Here is a 22,439-nt window from a genome sequence, read left to right as displayed (position 1 = left end):
AGCTCAACTTCTAGGGTGTCCCCCTTCACATCCAAAAAACAAATTTGTTTTCTTCCCAACCAAAATCTTTATAGCATAGGTCCTAATTAGTGGAGTCATCCAATCACTCAAACTAGAAACTCTGGAATCATCTTTAAGTTTTCTCTCTCCAGATATTATTAGCCACCAACTTTCATACAGTCTTAAATTCATTCCCTCTTTCTCTCCCTTGACTCAGGGCTGCAACATTGTTCCCTGGTATTTTAATCTCTGCCTCACTTCTCCAGTGTTGATTCCATGGGCCATCATTAAAAGCTGTTGCACCTGCAGTCACCCTCAAACCCCTTATGCTTCTTACTCGCCACCGGAAGACCTTGGAGAGAGAGTCCCAACCCTGGTTAAGGGTGGCGTTCTCACTACTCTCCACCTGTGTCTGGAAGCTGAGTTTGGGTGGGAAAAGCCACTCATCCCCATGGACTGGCCACCCAGGAGCATCCCAAACCACAGGTGGGTCCTCAGGGCAGTCTGGAAATTAGAAGATATTTACCTGGTCAGCTGACTTCCCAGCTCCTTCAGTGTCTCCTCCAGCATCCAGTGTGGTTCCAAGCCTTCCCCCACCCCCTTATTCTCAGCTGCTGACTGTGCCCGCCATTCCCCTGGGAAAGGGGAACAACCAGCAGAGGCTCTACCACCGCTAGACCGTTGGCCTAACATCTCCTTCTGTCCCTCTGCCCCCAGCTCCCCAGGGACCCCAGTCCAGTTCCCACACTCCATGTCACTCACTAAAACCTGATCTCCTTACCATGTCATGGCCCTCCCTGGTCTACCCACTTGCAGGTCTCGGATTTCGTGTTCCTGGCTCTCTAGGACCAGAGGTACGGTTTCACCTGGAGACCTCTACACATGAGGCTTTGATGGCTGGAGCGCTCTCCCCATGAAGGTAGATGGGGTTCATTTTCTCATTTCTCTCAGGTCTTGGCTCAAAGTGCCCTTCTCGAAGAGGCCTTCCCTGTGACAAGAACCTCCACCTTGGTATTTAGCTCCAGTGGATTTTGCTGTGACCTCAGTTCATTCCCTGCTTCGGTTCCTATGCATTTATGTACCAACAAAAAAATTCAGGGAGTAGTGGGGCACCTGGGTGGCTCAGTGGGTTAAAGCCTCTGCCTTCGGCTCAGGTCATCATCCCAGGGTCCTGGGATCAAGCCTCGCATTGGGCTCCCTGCTCAGCAAGGGAGCCTGTTTCCCCCTCTCTCTCTGCCTCCATCTCTGCCTACTTGTGATCTCTGTGTGTCAAATAAATAAATAAAATCTTTAAAAGAAAAAAAAAATTCAGGGAGTAGTACTGTGATATTTATTTCCCTTATTTAAACTTCCGAACACTATTGGTATTAACACTATAACCTGGCCTGGGTCTCCTAAAAATATGATAACAAAAAAAAGCCTACATGGATGTTTTAGAGAAGTTTCCCCATGTCCGTGGTGGCATTCTGAACCACTCAACGGCTCTTAGATCTGCGCTGAAATGGAAGCTCATTGGGAGGTTGTGGTTTATCTACTGAGAAGAGTCAGGGCTGACCTCACTCTTCTTGTTTTCCACCTCTGTCTCTCAGTTTATTCACAGCTAGGATAAACCTGCTCAGTTATAGGCTTCGTCCAAGCCGCTGGGGAAACACTGGTGAAAAATCAAACGCAGCTAGGTTTTTAGCAAGGGGTTTTAGGACCTTGCTCAGAGAATTGCAGGCTCTCCCTTGACTGTAAGTACGATGACTGTTTCCAAACCAAACTCAAAGTGTGTGCCTGTGTTACCTCCAGGAGACAGAACGAATCTCCTTTCACAGTGGACCACAGTGCCAGCATGGGAAGGGGGTACCTCGCCGGGGGAGTAACCCACACTCCCCTACCCCCCACCACCAATGTAGCCTCTAATGAAGCCCGGGTAGGCAGGTTTCCCAAAGGAAAAGAGCCATTTCAAGATAGGCTCTCAGAAAGCTTTTTCCTCAAGTGAGTTTGTTCTCCCAACTAACAGTTGATGAGCCACAAGCCTGTGTAGAAAGTGTACACATTCTGCATTTTTGTAGTGGAGACATTAGCGATGGCCGCTGGCAGTGTCCTTGCCTGCTTGGCTAAGGTCATCTGAATTTGTGTTCGCTTGACATCACAGTGGCCCTGACATTTCATAAAAGCACAGACCTGCCCCTTCCTTCTTCGGCCTCCAGATGTTGAGTTTGCCAGGCAAACTCTGGCTCCCTCTTTATTCAAGGTGGGCAGGAAACCTTGCCAGTTCAGAAATCCTTGGACAGAGCCTGCCCACCACCAGGGGTTACATCCGCTCTGGCCTGGGGAAGGCTGTACCCACCCAACGACATCCCTGATCACCAATGGATTGTCCTTGCTTCTTGGCTATTCAGGTAGGACCATGGCACAGCTATGAGAGCGTGGGTGTTTGGGTATGGAGCTCTGCCCAGCAGGGATCACCTAGCCTCTGGCCAAGGGCTCCAGGCACAAAGCTGCACTCGGCTACCCTCTTTGTACTTCTGGGTCTGTGTGAGCATATGTTTCACTTCCCGGTTTGGGGGGAACTCTTCAGGTAGATCCATTTACCAAGGTTCACCCAAGGGAAGAAAGGTGTTTTAGAGGCATACAGGGATTTGAGGATCTTGAAACTGGTCCAGGGTCACTGAGTCCAAGCTTCTTAAGGTGACTTCAGACAGTGGAAATGCCCCAAACTTTCCTTCCATACAATTTGCTCTGGTTCAGGAGGGAGAGAGAAAGCTACCCCGAAAGCAGGGGGCCAAACGGTGGGTAGTTTGTGATCTGGCTGCTAAGTTGACAAAGGGAGGCGGCTCTCCTGGTTTACCCCCTTGAAGGTGTTCGGGGAGCTGGGGTTTTTGTGACGGAGACCTGGGTGGCTGACTGGGACTGGCGGCGAACAGTCACAGCGCCAAGGGCGGCCCGGCGGGGCGAGGGCGGAGCGGGCGCCGCTGCGCTGACAGCCGCGGCAGAAAGGGGGCGGCCGCGCCCATTTCCTCCGCTCAGCCGGGGCCGGCAGGATCCGCATCGGCGAGCGGCGCCTCCGGACTGACTGTGCCGGGCTGGGGAGAGACGGCTCTGGCCGAGCCCGCGGCGGCTGCCTCCCCTCCCGACGCTCCGAAGTCCCCCGAGCGGTTAGCGTTCTCGCTGCCCCTATGGACGCGGCGCTGAAGCGGAACCGCCCGGAGGAGCCGGCAGAGCTCCCGCCGTCGGCCCGGGACTTGGAGGAGGAGAACGAGGAAGAGGGGATGGAACAGGGGCTGGAGGAGGAAGAGGAGGTGGACCCCCGGATCCAGGTAGGGCTCACAGGGGGAGGGGGGACGCCACCGAGGCGGGCATCCGCACTTACACCCGCCTCGCGGCCCCCAGTGCCTGCGGTCCTGGCGGTGGTGGCCACATAGGTCCGGGGGCGAGAAGAGAGGGTCCGGATTTCCAGTTTCACAGGGTTCACGGGGAGGTTGCAGTGCCCGCGTGAATGCGGCCTGACTCTGTCGTGGGGCGCCCCCGCAGACCCGGCAGGATATGGGGGTCGCCGCAGCATGCCCAGTGGTTCGGGCGGATGTGCAACAAAGGGAAAAAGGGGGCGGGGGCGCCATGCGTGTGGCGGGGTCCCCCCCGCCAGGCTCGCGGCGCAGCGGGTATTTCGCGGCCTCCCGGCTAGGGGCGGCGGGGTCGACCGGGCCGCGTGGGCGCTGGGCACTGTGGGCGTTGTCCGCCCCTGCAGCGTGGGATGGCACCCGTGCCGGGATTGCGAGCCCTCACCTGGCGGAGGTGCTCGCCTGAGCCATCCATCTTCCTCCTCGTCTGATTCATTGTTAGCGAAGGGCTTATTGTCGCCACTGGCTCAAACCTCCGCTTGGCTTCTAATGGTGGAAAACCCAGCTTTTCCTTGTTAGGAGGTCGGGGTGTGAACAGAAACCGGGGACAACTGATGCGCAAAGCTCATGCGGGGAGAAGGCGAGGGGATTGGCCTGGCTTTCTGTGCCTCCATTTCTGAGAGAGATGATTAAAAAACAATTTCTAAGCCAAGATCTAGGAGTGACAGCTTAACCTCCTTACCCTCCAGGCAAAAAGCACAGCAGATCCCTTTCCCGAGACCCGTTTTTCTACCCTTTCCATAAATCATTTATATATCTATATGTATACACACATTGCTTTTAATCGTGCTCTGCAATTTCTAGAGCCCTAATTGGTTTTTCAGTGCGCAGATCAATTAAAAGCCCATTTTAACTCAGCTATTGCCATTTAAATGAATTGTTTTGGCAGATTAGCAAGATAAAGATCAGGTGGAAAAATCTTTGCATTAGGAATTCTATTAATTAAAATCACTACTTCAGACTACTAAATCTTGTTTTCCTGGTAGGGGAATTCTGCTTACCAGATCCTTTGTTCGGAGAGTAAAATGAGTTAACTTCTCACTGGGTTCTTTCTACAAAATGTCAGTTTATAAATGTTTATTTAAAGGATAAGGATTAAAGCTAGTTTTTGTTTTGTTAAAACAGGTAGTTTTAATTGACAGTTTGAAAAGATTTTCATTTCTAGAAAAATAACTCAATCACGAAGGAGTTAATGTCAGAATTCTGCCCTTGATTTAAATAATTTCACTTGGGTTTCTAGTTTCAGCTTGGTCTTATTTTCTTTTATTGTCCTTTCTGCAAAGTTCTTGCTTGGAGGCAGGAGATACTATTTTAATTTGACTCCTAAACCATTTGTAACAGGTGGCTTTACCTGAAGTCACATACCTGCAATAAATACTTGACTTTCTAAGAAGAAAATTTCTGGGACCTTACGGCATTTTTGAAAGAGACACCATCAACATCAAGAAAAAGACTTCAGAAATAACCGACATTCATTTGCTCTTCCAGCCAGGGCTCAACTGTTGTCCTTGAGAACTAATAGTGACTCATCCCTCTTCCTACAAATTGTGCTGGAGTACTTCTGCAGAGAGTGAGCTCAGTCGTATTGGAAACAAAAGACGAATTCTTAAATCTTTCTTCCCTCTCTTTTCTTCACTAGGGAGAACTGGAGAAGTTAAATCAATCCACAGATGACATCAACAGACGGGAGACTGAACTTGAGGTACTGGAGGCTGGGTCCCTGTTTTTGATGAGGTGGTGGCAGTCCTGCTGACACCAGGCAGCTTGATCTTGTTTTAATAGCTAGAGGATGAGTGCTGGCGTCCCCTCCGTGGAGTTGAGCAACAGCCCGCTGTCTGACGGAATGAAATATGCTGCTGAGCCCAGCGTGTGGGTGGAACACATGTGGATCCTATTTCACATGTTTTTCATCATGGGAGCTTGGTGGGGCCAGAATCAAGGGCTGTATGGAGCACTAAAGTTCACGCGTCTGCGTAAGAGCTTGGAAGGATTGAGGGGAGAATTAGCTGCGCTATATATTGGAGAAAGAATGAATAGAGTTTACAAAAGCTCTCCAGTATCTTAGGGTGGCTCCTTACATTTGTATTTGGAAACATTGAGAATTTCCTTAGACTTCTACAGTTTTTGACTTTCTGTCCTAAAAATTCACCCTCCTTCCATTTCCCTGCTCATTTCCTTATTGTCTGTTTGCGTGTGGAATGTAATGATCTTAATGGTAGCAGAAAGCTGTTTAGACTGGAAGGGCTTTCCTGCTGGGGAGAGGCACTTGAGACTAGAACTTGATTTGAATTTCATGAGCATCTTCCAACGTGAGTGTAAACAGATGAGCATTCTTTGCAGCTACCAATTAGTCCCCATCCTTTTTTAGTGGTGGTGGTTTTTACCATCCGTCAGCGAATCTGAACAAGGCCTACATGGGTCTGAGAGCCGCCGGTGAATGACTCAGAGAACCGTAGGACTGCAGGGAGCAGTTGGGAGGACCTGTTTCTGTAGCAGGAGAAGTAGTAGGGAAGGTCACCAAAAAGGGCAGGAAACATCTGGTCCCTAAGAATGAGGGTGTGGGAGATAAGAATAATCTGTGCGGAGGACACTGACAGCCTTGATTTCTGACTGCATGGTTAGGCCCTGGAGGCACTGAATCTGAGTGTGGGGGGAAAAAAAAGGATTGAAAGCACGTTTTCTGAGTTGTGTGTGAAGGTTATCGCTCACCCTTCTATTCTGATTGTATGTATCCATGAACACTGGCTGACCTTCTCCCCCAGGTGAAGTAAAACCTGCATATTTATTAAAAAAATTTTTTTTTGACTTCTAGTGGATTGAGTCTCTTGGGACAATTGAAATCTCTCAGAATCTCGTATTTCTAATACATTAAACAATAGAACCCCTACCATTTCTCTAGGGCTTTGGAGTTACAAAGTGATTTTTACAAGCTTTATCTCCTGTCATGGGAGCCTAGAACTGTGCTGTCCAGTATGGCAGCCATTGGTCATGTGTCACTCTTTACCTTTAAATTAATTGAAATAAGATGAGAAATTCAGTAGTCACATTTCAAGAGCCTAGTAGCCACCATATTGGACAGAACAGAGAACAGTTCTGCCATTGTAGAAAGTTCTGGAGAGCACAGTTCTGGAAAGCGGGCTCTGCTTCCCTCCAGATGAGGTTGTTAGAGGTACATGGTCTCATGGTTCAGCGATGTGCCAGGGCCAGGTCAACTTTCCACATCCCTTCTAGCTCCCTTCTAGCTCATGTTTTGCCATTCCAACTCTGCATAGACAATTCAGAAATAGGCTTTTGGGCGGGGGAGGCATGAACAAGAAGGCTCCACAGGGTGCTTACCTTCTGAGTCTAAAATTGGTTCACCTGGTAAACTTTTAGCTCTGATTTCACAATCCTTTTTCTGAATACACTTAAGCGCGTGTGACAGGAAGCTGCAGGACAGGTGTTTCCAGCCTTGCTCTGGAGAGCACTAGGCTCTGCAGAGAGGTAGTCAGAGCGGGCTTGTGTTGCTGGCTGACCTTTTCTTGGTATTATTATAAGCAAGGTGGACTCACAGAAGTATGACACAAGCTACCTAAGTCATGAAAACTTCCCTTGTGGCCACATTAAAAAGTAAAAAAGAAACAGCTGAAATTATTTTAATCTATTTTGTTTAGCTCTGAACACCCAACATAATATAATTTCAACATGAAATGAATACACAAGTAGTAAATTAGATGTTTTATGCATGTGTATATATATATATATGCACGTGTGTGTGTATGTATATTTTTTTAAGTCTTCAAATTCTTGTGCATATTTTACACTTAGAGCACATCTCAACTTGGACCAGCAACGTTTGCGTGCTGAATAGCCACATGTAGCCCCCGGTCTAGTATATGTTTCCTGTCTAGTATTTATTTCCTTATTTGTTTGTTTGCTTTAGTTTGACTTCATTTGGCTTTTAAAGTCCCTAAGGTCTGGGCTCCTTGCAAACCAATTTAATAGAATATCGTGGGGTGATCTCTCTTAGTGTGAGATCCACTAACCTAACTAGTCTCAGGAGCAGTGCCTTTCACCCTCAGCGCCAGTGCCCCAACGCTCGTCACACTGCCCAAGCCCCGAGGTGGGCGGTGTCCCTGCCGTCAAGCACCGGGCACCCACCTTGGGCTGGGTGGGCACTGGGTTGGCCAGTGCGGGTCCGTGGGTGAATAAGACAAAGGCCTGCCCTCAGGGAGTTATGATTTTAGTTGAGGGCGAGGAACCAAGAGGTAGATAATAATTGCTGGTTGTCATCACTGCAGCCGAAGAGTGAGGTGACAGGGGTTCTGGGGGCGGGGTCACTGGAAGACACCTGAGCAGAGGCCCGCTGTGCGAGTGAGCGAGCGGGAGAGTCCCCGTGCAAAGAGGAGCAGATGGAGTGAGCCGTGGGGGTGGCGGAGGGGAGTGTGCCAAAAGATGTGGGACAGGAAACAGCCATTTTAATATCGGCTTGTTTCTCTCGTTATTCATGGTGACAGTTTTCTGTAAAGTCACTGTGAACATTGAAGTAGGGAAGACGGAGCCATTGCTAGGCCTTATATTACGTCTTCCTCTGGGCCTCCAGTCATACTATCATCTGCTGAGCAATCTGGTACCTTGTTTTATGCATGTTTTGGTTTAGGGCCAGTTTCTTCCATAGACGTCCTTGACTCGTTAATGTTGGACTCTCAGGTCAGTAGCCTGTAACTCAGGCCTGAGCCAAGCTTGCCTCGCTAGCACCGTCCATTCTCTGTAAGGCCCATCCCAGCCTTCCTGGGCTCAGCAGTGTTAGCCAGCCCTTCAGCCCTGGGCTTGGGGCCACCTCCAACAGCCGACTCCCCAGCACAAAGCAAAAGTGCAAAAAGTGTGGCACTAGCTGGCCCATGAAAGGACACTTGTTTACAGCACCAGAGCTGAAACAAGGCAGAGCATGTCTCTTTGTTCTGCTTCACTGGGAACACGCGTGTGGGGCAACTCACATTTTGGCCACTCTCTGCCTGTCCGTGAGGGACTGGAAAAGCTCTGGGACTATTGATTTTGGAATTACACATACATTTTAGTGAGTATGGAATCTGCAAATAATGAGGATGGTTTGGCTGTAATTTCGGAGCCTCTAAAGGAGGGTCTTTTGCTTCTGCATTTCTTTTCCCTTTGCTTTTTAATTCTGACCTGGAGTGGCCAGTAGCCCTCCTAACCTTCACTGTGATTAAAGCATGGTGGTGATCAGTTTGTGATAGCTGCTCCCTCCCTCAGGACATGGCATAATTGCGTCTGGGGTAGGCTGGGGTGCAGGTCTGATACACCTTAGGATCCTATCCCTTGTCTCGGTTCTTTAACTTGGAGACTACCAAAAAAGACTTTTGGATGCTAGCCACCTTCCATGTTGTCAGTTGGAAATCTGCCCCTTCCTGTGACCTCGGTTTGCCTCTGCCATTGTTTAAACAATGTCATATTCCCTTTGCACTCTGATTTATATCAGAGGGCCAGTTCTTTCAAACTGGTGACAGGAGTAACCTTTTAACCAGAGAAGCCCCTGGATAGAAGCCTGATATTTCAAATTAAGAAAATAAATATTTTCTCACAGATGTGTGGGTTAGTCAGCTTTAATCATTGAGTATTGAGCACCAACTGTGTGCTGAGAACCATGAAGGGGAGAGAGCAGGGCAGAGAATGGGCAGAGAATTATAATTAAAGGACACACTAGGTTATGTGGTGATGTGCCCTAAGGAGAGAGCCATGACCAGGAGGGGCTAGCAGTGTGGGTGTTTGGGAGCCAGGATGCAGTGTTACACGTAGTGGGTTTGAAAGGCTTCCCTCGCACCTCAGGGCCATGTGGGGGACAAGCATTCCAGGCAGAGGAACAGTCAGTGCTAAGCTGAGTAAGGGCTGGCCTAACTGAGCCCCTGCAAGGGAGGGCCCAGCGTCCTGGGGGGGTGGGGTGAGCCATGGATAGAGGAGAGAAGTCAGAGAAATGTGTCATTCAATGTGTAACAACCCTGCCAAAGAAGTAAATGTGCTAATATACTTTTATAATACGTGTTCTATAGAACTAGCTTGTTTCTAAGTGTTCAAATAAGATGCGGCACAGAGGATTTCTAAAACATTGTAATCAAGATTGCAATATTTCCAGGGCAGTTACCTACTTTTGACGATGATGTGAGGTGTTTTCATGGTCTCCCTTGCTTGCCTGGAAGGCGGGCTGTTCTAGATCCAAAAAGTGGTCAAAGAGAAGGAGGAAGGGGAGGAAGGCCACGACCAGAGCTAGTTACCCATGGACAGCCTTTCTGGCTCTGAGTTGTCAGAAGCGGACTTTTTCAGTCTGCCCTTCCCCAGGGAGGGAAAGCCGTTAATTGTCAACGCTCAAGCTCTTTTCCTCACTGCTTAGGTGGGGGTGGTTTGAAAAAGTGTTTGATTCTGATGCCAGCTGTGTTCCCTAAACTTGCGTAAGGCCTGTACCCAGAATCTGCCTTTCTCCCCCCTCCAGAAAGCAGCAGGCACTTTCTGTTTCAAAACAAAAACAAAACCAAAAAATTGTTTCATGCTTGGAACCTCGGGTGGGGGAGGTACAGTGGGGGTGGATTGGAAGCGGCCCTGGGTGACATGAGCTGCAGCCGCTGCTGTCCTCACGGCTTTGGCCTGAAGTTTGGCCATCAGAATGGTAGGACTTAGGACTTCCCGCTTCAGTTGATGCGCCCCCTCCTTGCTGCAGGGATGTCAAGGGACAGCAACTTTTGACCCAGCGGTTGCACAAATTTACCCAAAGGAAATAAGTGGGCAAGGATATAGGTCCAATAATGTTCATTGCAGCATTGTTTAAAAATGTTGGAAAATTACGAATCCAAATGACTATCAAGAGGGGATTTGTAAAGTGAATACTATGGACAGGCAGTGGCCGTCAGCCTAGGCCTTAAAATGATGACATGGCCTGTTCTTAACCTAGAAAGATGTCTGAATGGAAACAGATTCCAAAAGAGCATACAGTATGGTCTTATCCTAAAAAATATGTTTATGTGCTTAAAAATGTCTGGAAAAGATCAGACACGTTCTATCTGATGAGAGATGAGGAATATTTATTGTCTTTATACTTTCCTATAGTGTTTTGAGTTATTTGCGTTGAATTTGTATTACTTTGTCATCAGGAGAAAAAACCCCAAACCCAAAGTCACAGGGAAGTAGTGGGTTGAGGGAAGAGAGTCTTGGTATCAGGTGACATGGGTAGAACCTGAGGTCTGCTGACTTTTAGGGGCACTTGGCCCTTTGGAACCTGAGTCACCTCAGGTGACTGAACTAGGGCAGTGATTCTTGCCTATGTCCTGGGTGGACATGGAGGACAAGAGGGAGTGCTTTGATAACCACCCAGCCTTGGAGAAGGAGAGGCCTCATGCCTGTGGGGCACCAGAAGCAGAGACATCTCTGATGGGATGTCCACTGAAGCCAGGCCTCTCACAGTCTCTGGCTATGGCTCTGTTCTCCTCCCCCACACCCCACCATTACATTTCTTTGTCAGAGACTGGCTCTGGGCAAGGGGCCAGAGAGAGGGCTTCTACAGGTGGGCTGGACTTTGAAGTCACTGGAGCAACAGGGCTTTGCTCTGTGGCTGGTCTGCTGGGGTGTGGAGATCAGTTTCCTGAGGGAGCCCTGCTTTGTTAGCGTGTATCTTCTCCTGGGATCTCTCTGGCAGTTTGTGGTGCCCAGTAGCCATTTGAGTGGATGAATAATAACAGATTGCCCCTTCATGGCTTTGGGCAAATTACTTAATGTCCCCAGGCCTTGGTTCCCCCATCCCAGTGATGGTGCATAGTGAGCCATTAATAAGTATTATGGCTGTTCATAATGAAGCAGGACAGCTGTGGGCTGCTCTGTGGCCCCTGCTTGTAGGGGAGACTTCGGTCCATCCTGGGATGTCTTCCCTGCCTGTTTTTGTCTCCTAACTGCTCTTCGTGTCACCATGACAGCTAACATTAGTAGTCCCTACGATGTGCCAGACCCTGTTCTAAAGACTTTGTGTACATAAGTCCCTGAGACCTTGGACCAACATTGTGCAACAGATATTATCATCTCCATTTTGCTGATAAAAACGGAGGCACAGAGTTCAAGTGTCTTACTCTAGAGCAGTTGCTTGACTTCAGCTCTGCTGACATGGTGGGCTGGAGAATTCTTGTTTGCGAGGGTGCAGTGAGGGGGCTGCCCTGTGCACTGTAGTAGCATCTGCTCGCTGGATGCTGGCAACAGCATGCATCCCACCCCCAGTTGTGACAGACTAGCCACCCTGGACTTGCGAATTTTCCCCTGTGGTGCAGAATTACCCCTGGTTGTGAACCCCTCCAAGTACGGCTGTTGTTGCACCAGCTGCCTCTGTGTGACATAGGATTTTGTAAGAATTGCCAAATCTTTTACTTTTTCTTTTTAAGTTTTTTTTTTTTTTTTTTTAAGATTTTATGTATTTATTTGACAGAGAGAAATCACAAGTAGATGGAGGCAGGCAGAGAGAGGGAAGCAGGCTCCCTGCTGAGTAGAAAGCCCGATGTGGGACTCCATCCCAGGACCCTGAGATCATGACCGGAGCCGAAGGCAGCGGCTTAACCCACTGAGCCACCCAGGCGCCCCTGTTTTGTTTTGTTTTTAGTAACCTCTGCACCCAGTGTGGGGCTTGAACTCATGATCCTGAGATCAAGTGTAGCTTGCTCCTTTAACTGAGCCTGCAAGGTGCCCCAGAGTTGCAGGATCTTGGGCTCTGCCCAGAAGGGAATCAGAATTTCGGGGGGGGGGGGAGGCGGGGAGAGCCTCTCTTAATCTTAATCTGTGCCTGTCTCATGCATATTCATAATTCCTATCACTTATTTACTTGTCTGGCTACCCCACTCACCCAGCCCAAGGGGGAGGGAGGGGAGGGGCCTCCCACCTCAGTGCCCCGGCATCCCCTGCAGTGCCTGAACATAGGTGCCATGCATGTCCGGATGGGTGGATGTTGGTTTGCAGCTAGGATCAAACGTTCTTGTGGACTCCCGGCTCTTGGCATTGTCATACACAACAGGCAGTTTTCAGGTGCCTGCTCTGGAATTGCATTTATCCCCGGGCTGTTCCTAGGCTGACCCTGTTACAGGGTCAACACCGGTAGAACACAACCTGTGTTCTACCCACAGTCCCTGGCTCAGAGAGGTCTTAGCTCACGGAGGTAGAAGATTCTGCCCTACTTGGAGATGTTACAGGTTGGTTGGTTTTTAATTGAGACACAGATGGTGAACAATATCTTGTTAGTTTTGGGAGTAAGATGCTAGGGTTTCAAGAGTGGCTTTTCGCATTAAAAAGGGATGGAATATGTGCCTAGAGACAAGGGGCTGTGATCTATTTAGTGGGAAGAAATTAGGGAATACAAGTTAAAATATATGTAAAACTATATGTAGACCGTATGTGAAATGATACACAAAAACAGAATCTGTGCATCTGAGAGACAAAGGGTCTAGTGTGGCCCACAGACTATGAATTGCTTTTTACCTGTTAAGGTGAAGTAAAGATAGCAATTGAGAGTAAGACTTTGGAAACTTTTTTAAAAATGCAGTTTGACCTTGCTGAGACTTCCACAAGGCCTTTCACTTTCCTAGCTTATTTTTTATTGTATTGTAGTGTTGATTCACAGTGGGTGGGTTGGGGGGGTGGAAGATCCATTACCATATAGTTTGAGAAGCATGGCTCTAGAAAAATGTATCCTCAGATGTGACTAGTGGCTGTTGCTAGTTGCCAAAAATGTGGGTGATTTTTAGGTTTCATTTTTTCGGTATTTTCTGAATTTTTCACAATGACCATATTTTATCATCTTCATAAGCAAGGAATGGGGGTGGAGAATGAAGCATTATTATAAAGAGATGTCTTTATGAGTCAAAGAAATGAATGTCTGTGGAAGGAATTTTAGTAACTACGAAGGCTGGTGGGAAAAAATGTTCTGATTGGTAGTCCCTGCCTTCATTGTAGACCAACCCTGTTGTTAGTGGGTTTGCTTGGTGAATTACTGTATTGTTAGATAGTCATTGTGGTAATTCCTGGCAGCACAAAAAGTGCTGTGAAGGCATTTTAGGATTGTCTGTAGCCAAGAAGCCCTCATTTGTACACTTACTATAAAACACAAAAATCACCAAGATACAATAGTGAGAAACATTTCAAGTATTAGGAATATTTAGATACTGAAACTTACTTATGACATGAATTTGAGTTACTATATGAATTTTAAGCAGATGAGAACTGAGGGCACAGAGAGGCTGCCTTGCACTGTCTCACTCACTGGCTTTTCATTAGCAAACTGCTCTTAGTTTGGGCTGTTGGCAAGAACACAGAAATAGCTATCTAATAACGGAACAGACTCTATTGCCTTAAAAAAAAATCAGATCGGTCTTCCCTTGAAGCTGTGAAGACCAGTGAGATGCTGCATAGTCATCTGGAACCCATCTTAGGAACATAGGCACTTGCTGTTATGGTGCAAATGGAACTTTTCTGTTGTGATGTGACCGGATCCTCAGGTTTATCCGAGATGCTATCCCTCTGACTCTGAGGTGCCCCAAAGTGTCCCTGCCTCAAAAGACGACAGGCTGTGGGGTTGATGGATTTGTTGCTGTCCCGGTGGTGGGTAGAAGCTTCAGGTCACCAAAGTGTCAGAGCAGTGGTCCCCAGGGACTGCTGCTTTTTCCTGTAGAGCTGCTATTTTCCCCTCTGAGCGTTGACTGTAGGGACTGGCAATGTAGTGGGGGTGTGTATGTGTTTTGGCTGAATGAATTAAACATCTACTGAACCTTATCCTTTGGCAAATATCCTGGTTCTCTTTGCCCTGCCCTCCTCTTTTGAGAGTGACTTAATCTGCCTTGGATGTGTCCAGCAGTAAAGCAGTTTATGTGGTGCGGGTCTCAGGATAATTCAAAGAGTACCTCTTGTAGGGTCCGGAGCATCAGCCTCTTTCATTTCCTTAAAGGAAGATGGAAAACAATTTTGTTCTGTTCTTGCCTGGTTTTTTCCCTTTGCTCTGTTTTTCTGGATTATCCAAGACATATTAATATTTGCTCTGACAGAGAGAAACCGCTAACAGGGAGACAGTGAGAGGAACATCCGCTTTTTGTTGTAACCACAGACAAGCCCACTTCATGTAAACTCTTCTGTTGTTTGGTGTGAGGCTCAGCTGAGGCGTGACGAATGGGCTTTGGTTGTCTTTGTCCACCCTGTCCTGCTGCTGCTAGAATGCAAGGGTTCTGCTGCTTCCAGTTCGGTTTGAAGCCTGCATATTTGATATTTTCTTCTCCAGTTTTTGGCTTTATGGGAAGAACAGTAAAATGGGGGGTGTCGTCCTGCCTGATTGTCCTGTTGCTGTTTCTACCCAACAGATTATCCCACAACTTCATTGCTCAGAACAGTGGCATTTTGCCCAGGACTGTGGGTCAGGAACCTAGGAGAAGGCTCAGGTGGGTGGTTCTCCCTGGCAGGGTCTGTGCAGTTGCAGTCCAATGTCAGCTGGGGCTCTGGTCATCTGAAGGCTTGGCTGGACAGGACATCTGAGGAAGCCCACTCCAAGGTCTGGGAGCTCAGCCAGGGTCCTCAAGCAGAGTGCTGAATCTGAGCTTTCCAGCACTGATGTCTCAGGCCCTCTGACCTCTCTATGGTGTCTGGCCCCCACACTGTGAGCATCCCAGCATGACCCTATGGAAGCATCATGTGTGGCTTTTTCTCTCTAAGCCTTGGGAGTCCCATAGCAGCACTTTTGTCACATTTTGTGGTCCAAGCAGGTCATGAGGTCACCCTCATTCAAGAGGAGGGGACAGAGATTCCATCCCTTGATAGGGAGCACTGCCAAAGAATCTTGAGCGACATTATTTTTTTCTTTTAAAGGTTTTATTTATTTATTTGACAGAGAGAGAGACACAGCGAGAGAGGGAACACAAGCAGGGGAAGCGGGAGAGGGAGAAGCAGGCTCCCCCCTCCCCCAAACCCTGCAACAGGGAGCCCCACACAGGGCTTGATCCCAGAACACTGGGATCACCACCTGAGCCAAAGGCAGATGCCTAACGATTGAGCCACCCAGGTGCCCTGTGAGCTGCATTTAAAACTGCCATGCGCATGGTGGTAGGGTACAGACAGGGACTCATTGTGAGGCCTGCAGGACATCCTTGTGCATTTACTTGGTAAACAACCGCATTTCATAATGCCTGTTGAGTTGCTTTAATGGTTAACCAGCTAGCCAAGCAAGGACTTGAGTTAGCATTCTCTGTGAACCTTAAGCCAGCCAGCAACAATAAAAGCAAAAGGGAACAGTTTTGTTTGTTTGTTTAAGCAATGCTGTGGGTCTTGTTCTAGGGAATTCTTTGCCACTATGCCCATTTCTTAAAAATTGTGTTTAAGAGAAAATGATGCCATGGCTTCAAGTCCTATTAGGAACATTAGGGGAGCCTAAAGCTGAAAGTGCAGTGGCTAGGCTTTGTAAATTCGGGGGTGGGGAGGGAGGTTCTGAAGCTTCTTGGGCAGCTCTGGACATGCTGTTTCTTTCCTCGTCCCTGGTTTTGCTTGAATCCCCACTGGGGAAAGAGACTCCTGGTAACGCATGCACTTGCTAGAAATTGGATCTGCTCCCCGAGCTGGAAGCAAACCACACTTTAATGTTATAAAACGTGGGGTCAAAAATGGATAGGGGAACTTGTTTTGGAGTCAACAGATGCTTACCAACTAGCACATGATGGAGGCAAGTGTGGGCTTTGAGGTTCAGGAGGGCTGGATTTGAATTCTGCCTCTGCCTCTTCATAGGCTGAACTGTCTAGGCAAGGTTTTTTATTTTTGTTTTGTCTTGTTTGGTTTGGTTTGGTTTGGTTTTGCTCTTCTGAGTTTGATTTTCTCTCTGAAATGGGAAGGCAGGGCTTGCAGGGCTGTTAAGGATGAAACAAGGGATGTTTATAAAGTGCCCGGGACGGTCCCTAGCACGTAATGTTCAACTGTTGGTCCTTTCTACCTTTTGTCATTTATTGAGTAAGGGCACCTATATAAAAGGCATTATTTATTGAAAGCTTACTACACATTCAGTGTTGTGGCAAGTGCCTTATATAGTTTACCCTAGTCTCACAGCAGCTCCTGAGGACATTGATGAGAAACAGAGGAGCTGAAAGGTTGAGTCCCTTCTCCCAGGTCAGCAGGTTGGGGAGCCAAGATGTAAATCCAGGAGTCTGAGGCTGGAGGTCATGGCCTTAAGTAGTCTGGGATATGTGTTCTGGATGCCTACTCTGAGGTCCCCACCAAGACTGTGGGGGAAAGAATGCTGGTGTAGGATTTAGGAGACAAGGTGTTCAACCTCTGTTCTGATTCTCACCGGGTATACATCCTTGGGAGGGGAATTTACTTCCTCAGCTTTCAGTTATCTCATCTGTGAAATGGGAGCATCTGAGCCAAATGATCGGCCAAGTCCTGAGATCTTGACTTTAGCTATATGCAGAATGAATTATGAATCCTCCTTAGTCTTGATAATAGGGGCAATATGGAAGCTCTTTGGTCAACCTGTGCTGCTGGAAACTTAAAATTTTATTTTTCCGGAAGCACTAGTTGCACAGAGGTAAGGAAAAGCCCCTGAGAAAGTCATCTGCCCTCTTCCTTCCCATCCCCCTGTTTTATTCCTAGAAACAACCACTTTTATTGCTTTTAGCTATTTCTTCTGGTGGATTCTTCCGTGTCTCTAAAGTGATAGTGGTGGGTTTTGACTTTGGTTCTTTTGCAGCCTGTGCTCTCCTTTCTTTGCATTCTGATGAGCTGCAGGCAGGAGAAAGGTTATCCGAAGGAGGTGGGACAGCCAGCTTGCCTGGAATGCTGTGGTGGGTGGAATCATGCTTCCAGTAGAGGCTGCCCAACCTGCTCTCTTGAGCTTTCCAAGGTTACCTGAATTTACCATATCGCACTGATTCTAAAACTCGTGTGAACTATAAAATGGACCTTGTATTGCATTCCAGCTTGGGTGTTGGTCAGAACACTACCCCTGAGAAACCTGTATATCAATAGTATAATCCATCCAAAATGTGATATTTGAAAATTTTTGGAAAAAAGTGGGTCTCAAAGTTGAGCAAATGTGTTAATCCTTTGGTTGTAAGCATGGAAATAGTTCACTTGTGGTTGAACTCAGAAAAATGCCATGGTTTCAGCAATTCTGCCTCCTCTTACACAAAGAATCCTGTGGGGTTTTAAAAAAACCTATATCTGGCCATGAATAAAAGAGCAGCGGGGTCTGTCAGTCTTTCTAGGGGTGTGTGTGTGTGTGTGTGTGAGAGAGAGAGAGAGAGAGAGAGAGAGAGAGAGAATGAGAGAGAGTGAGTGAGTGTGAGAATGTAGGGTTGTTATGTAACTTTAGTCTCTCCTCTAGGACTATCTAGGACTGACCCTTGTACCCATTTCAGAGACCCATCATCTCTTGGGCTCTTTGTTGGCTGTTGAGTCAGTGATGTGGAAGGTGCGTGCGTACACGTAGGCACATCTACCCTTCCCACCGCCCTGTCCTTGAAGGGCCATGGGTTTTTTCCTTTGTGGTGCTTTGGACCTTGGGCTATTTAAATGTTCTGTTTTACAGTTGGTTAAATTCCATTCTCGTGGCTCAGGCACATGGAACATCAACAAAAAAAGATGAATCGAAAGTGAGTCTTTTCCAAACGGACATTCTACAAAGTAACTGGCTCATATTATTCAAAAATATCAAGGCCATGAAAGACAAAAAAAGACTGAAGGACTGTTCCAGATTAAAGGAGACCAGAGAAACATGGCAACTGAATGCAAGCTGGCAAGCCTGGATTGGATCCTCAAAGATTGTTCTCCTTTACTATAAAAGACAATAGTGAGACAGTTGACGCAATTTGAATAAAGTCAGAGACTAGGTTAATTGGTTGTGTTAACGTTCTGTGTAACTATCTGTGTTAACATTTAGATTTTGATCATTGTCCTCTAGTTATGTAAGAGAGTGTCCTCATCTTTAGGAGCTATGTGTTGAGCTGTGTCAGGGTTAAGGGACATCATGTCTGCATCTTACCCTTCTTTTTTTCCAAGTCTGAAATTATTTTAAATTAAAAATTTGAAAGGAGGACCCTTTTCCTCATTCCCAGTTTTGCCAGCCAGTTGCCTTCCTCAGTTTCCAAATGGCAGGACCTCCCTCGGTGATGGGATCTTTCACCTTGGCCAGAGCTTCAAGGGAAGTTGTGTGATCTGGGCTGGCGGGACAGCTCTGGTGGGCAGTGATGTCCTGTGAGAGGGGTTGGGTATCACCTGTGTGTTTGGAAACATTCTAGAGTCACATCAGAACTCTCGAACAGCCTTTCTGTATAGGAGGAACTTGGTTTTCTTTGGGCCCAAAGAAAGTTCTGAGACCTCTGTTAACCTCAGAAAAGGAGTACTTGTAGCAGGAAACCATACTGACCACCATCTTTTAGTACTTTCCTTTTTCCCCTCTGGGTGGATAATTGAGAACCGGGGCAAGTGGTGTGGTGCTGTGAAAAGAGGAAACAGCACCTCGCTTTGTCTCCGAGGCAGTCAAGCTGCACAGGACTTGCCCCAGCGTCTGGAGCTGGGCAGTGCCCAAGCTGGGTTTAGAACCCCCTACACTATGGCCCACAGCCACTCAGCTTTAGTAGAAGGGAGGATATTCTGAAAGGTTGAAGGAATCTTTCATGGAACTCAAGGGAGGGAGGCACCATCGAGCCTTAAGCATAGGGAGCCTAAACTTGCCAGTTGGCCGGACCTGTCAGTTTATGCCTCTTGTTCCAGCCTAGTTATTAATAGTGTTCCACCTCATGGTCAGAACTGCCTTGGTTTGACCAATAATTTATTTGGCCATGTAATTGCAGGATTAAAGCCTGGGACCCAGCTAATCTCCCACAAGCCTTCCCTCTGCCACCACCTCTGTTTTCTCATTGGCCTTGGCACTGTCTGCCCTCTCTTTGTCTTCCTCCTCTGGCTTCCTCTGTTCCCTGAGAGAGGGTCTTTTTTTTTTTTTTTTAAAGATTTTATTTATTTATTTGACAGACAGAGATCACAAGTAGGCAGAGAGGCAGGCAGAGAGAGAGAGGGAAGCAGGCTCCCTCCTGAGCAGAGAGCCCGATGCGGGACTCGATCCCAGGACCCTGGGACCATGACCTGAGCCGAAGGCAGAGGCTTAACCCACTGAGCCACCCAGGTGCCCCAAAGAGAGAGGGTCTTGTAGCAGAACTCTGATGGCAAGGTTTTGCTTGATGAAGAGGGGACAGTGCGGGGGACAGTCCCTGTGGAAGGAACTGGTGGGTTTGGCAGACCTCGCAGGAGGTCTCTGTGACTGAAGTCAGAGGCTGAGATGAAAAAAGAAAAGGAGTCAGAAGGGAGAGGGGTTAGGCACCTGGCTCCCAGCAATGACTGGCTTCTTCCAGCTGGAAGGCCCAACGCTTGTCTCCCCCCCACCCCCATTCTTTTCCATGTATGTCGTTCTTCCTTTGGAGCTGTTCTACCCAGGTTCTCCTAGTTGGATGACACTTGCTGATGTGGAATTGGGCCTGCATGGTGATGGGGAATGTCTCAGGGCGGGTCTGGAGCCAGCTCCCTGCTACTGGGCTGCCGTCCCCACATCCCCTCTCCACTTCTGCTTCCTCCTGGCTCCTGCGTGCTCAAACCTTGGCTGGCTGGGTGGTCTGTCTAGGCCCGGGCTCTATCCTGGAGGCTTCTTTCCTGTTCTGCCTCTGCTGCAAAATTCCTGAAGGCGAAATGAAGTTGTCCTGCCCCCCTCTTCTCACAGGGCTATGAAAGTCACTCCCCCCACAGGAGCTGGGACTGAGGAAAGGAAAACTGGGCCGAGGCAAGGAAAGCAGGCCGCTGGAGGGCCCGAGGAGCGTGGCGTGATCTCGGAGTGGAGAAGTGGAGTGAAATGCAGGGTCAGGAGCTAGCTTTGTGCCATCTTGTGTAGCAACCATAAGCCACCATGTGGCTCGTTAAGTTATAATTTAAACATTACAATGTAATTAAAAATCTGGGTAGTTGCTCTAGCCACCTTGCATGGTTTCATTTAGCCACATGTGGCCAGTGGCTTCTGTGTTGGACAGACAGATATAGAACATTTCCATTCTTGCAGAAAGTTCTGTCAGACAGCCCTGGAGAGCTCTTACAGCTTTGCACCCTAGCGCTATTTCAAGTGTTTTCTTGAAAAACACTATATCAAGTGTTTTCTTTGTGTGTTTTATTAGCTGCCACAAGTGCTTTTAAGAGATTGGAGGGGTGAAAGGAAAATGCGGTCTATAGCAAACTTAAAAACATTCCAGTCACCTTATAACTGGTCAGTAAGTCAGACAGTTTCCAGTGGTGCCTTTTGTCATGGAATTCTAGAATATTCATGCAAACGGAGACTTTACATGTCTAACTTGAGTTATTCTTGTGCCATTTTCATAATTTTTGTCATATCCCAGTTCTGTATGTACTGTTTATTCCATATTTCCCTTTAAATCAACTCACATTTTTATTTCACCTTGTTTGAAATGGAGACTTCATGACTGTAAGTGGAAAGCCATCAAAAGGAAATGTGTTTTTTTAAAGTGAGCTTTTTGTTTTATTACATTTTAAAATTTTAATTCCAGTGTAGTTAACATAGTGTTAATTTCAGGTATACAATACAGTGATTCAGCAGTTCTATTCATTTCTCAGTGCTTATGATAAATGCACTTTTTATTATTTTTTTTAAAGATTTTATTTATTTATTTGACAGAGAGAGATCACAAGTAGATGGAGAGGCAGGCAGAGAGAGAGAGAGAGAGGGAAGCAGGCTCCTTGCTGAGCAGAGAGCCCGATGTGGGACTCGATCCCAGGACCCTGAGATCATGACCTGAGCTGAAGGCAGCGGCTTAACCCACTGAGCCACCCAGGCGCCCCGATAAATGCACTTTTTTAAGAAAAGATTTTATTTGACCAAGAGAGGGACAGTGAGAGAGGGAACACAAGCAGTGGAATGGGGGAGGGAGAAGCAGGCTTCCCACTGAACTAGTGCCTGGTGCAGGACTCGATCCCAGGACCCTGGGATCATGACCTGAGCCAAAAGTAGAGGCTTAATCCACTGAGCCACTCAGGTGCCCCTATAAGTGTACTCTTAAAGCAAGCTTTTTTATTGAATAATTTTACATGTATGTACAAATGCCCAACTCGTAAGGACTTAGCATGGTGATTTGCAAATCAGTGCTGTTTCAGTTCTAGAGGATTTGTTATTTTGCTTATCAAATTCTAGCAGATTCTTTTCTCTGTGGAAGGCTCTGAGCTAGACTAGCTACCCCTTTCTTAAGAAGGAGATTAGTGAATATAAAGATGTAGGAAGGTGCCATAGAGACATAGTAGCACCCAACAGGGCCTTCTTGGACCAAACAGAAGGATTTAAGAAAGACCTGAAAAGGAACAAGAGTTTCACTATTACTGAAAATACACTGGTGTTTCTAATTTGCAAGAGGTCTTTGCAGGGCAAGCCCAGGGGGAAGAGTGTGGCTTAGTCTACACAGCGGACTGGTGCTTTTGGCCTTAGGTTCCCTTTACACTCTTGTAATCCAATCACCAAGGATCCCAGAGAGCTCTGGATTTTTGGGTAATGTCTATATTTTCTGTGTTAGAAAAATTAAAGGCTTGTTTTGTAGTCTTACAAACTTGTCTTAATTCGTTAAAAATGACACTAACAGACTTACTACATATTGATACATATTTGATTGGAAATAACTATTTTTCCCAAATAGAAATTCATAAAAGGAAATTAATCATTTGATAGGTTTTTGTTTGTTTGTTTTGTTTTTATAAGTATCTTCCAAGTCTGGCTTAATAGAATAGCTGAGTTCTCTGCTACTGCATTCTATCTCTCACAATGACACATACTGAGTAGTCTCTGGAAAACTCCACTGAACACTTACAGGAGAATGAAGGCGAAAAGGCAAATAAGTCAAACTTGATAATGAGAATTATTTTGACCTTGATAATGAAAATGGTTTTGACCCAGTAAAGGCCTCAGAGACCCCCATCACTGTTTCCTGGACCACTCTTTGGGAACCACAAGTGAAGTGAACCATGTCAGATGAA

General features: G+C 47.2%; 1 protein-coding gene across 2 annotated transcripts in view; it reads left to right on the top strand.

The window, feature by feature from the left end:
• The first annotated feature begins 3,051 nt into the window (after window positions 1-3,051).
• SH3BP5 (SH3 domain binding protein 5) overlaps window positions 3,052-22,439 on the top strand; it is a 72,114-nt gene continuing 52,726 nt past the window's right edge. Inside the window, exons 1-2 of one of the 2 annotated variants that reach the window (XM_044252487.1) lie at window positions 3,052-3,305; window positions 5,026-5,088. In XM_044252487.1, coding sequence (XP_044108422.1) covers window positions 3,165-3,305; window positions 5,026-5,088 — 204 coding nt within the window. In that variant the 5' untranslated portion in view covers window positions 3,052-3,164. Of the gene's footprint in view, window positions 3,306-5,025; window positions 5,089-12,333; window positions 12,593-22,439 lie in introns of those variants that run through there. The other variant, XM_044252488.1, reaches the window with a different exon arrangement.

This window comes from Neovison vison, chromosome 6, assembly GCF_020171115.1.
Source record: "Neovison vison isolate M4711 chromosome 6, ASM_NN_V1, whole genome shotgun sequence".
In the NCBI taxonomy this organism is placed as follows: domain Eukaryota; kingdom Metazoa; phylum Chordata; class Mammalia; order Carnivora; family Mustelidae; genus Neogale; species Neogale vison.
This window is presented reverse-complemented; position numbering and strand designations above follow the sequence as displayed.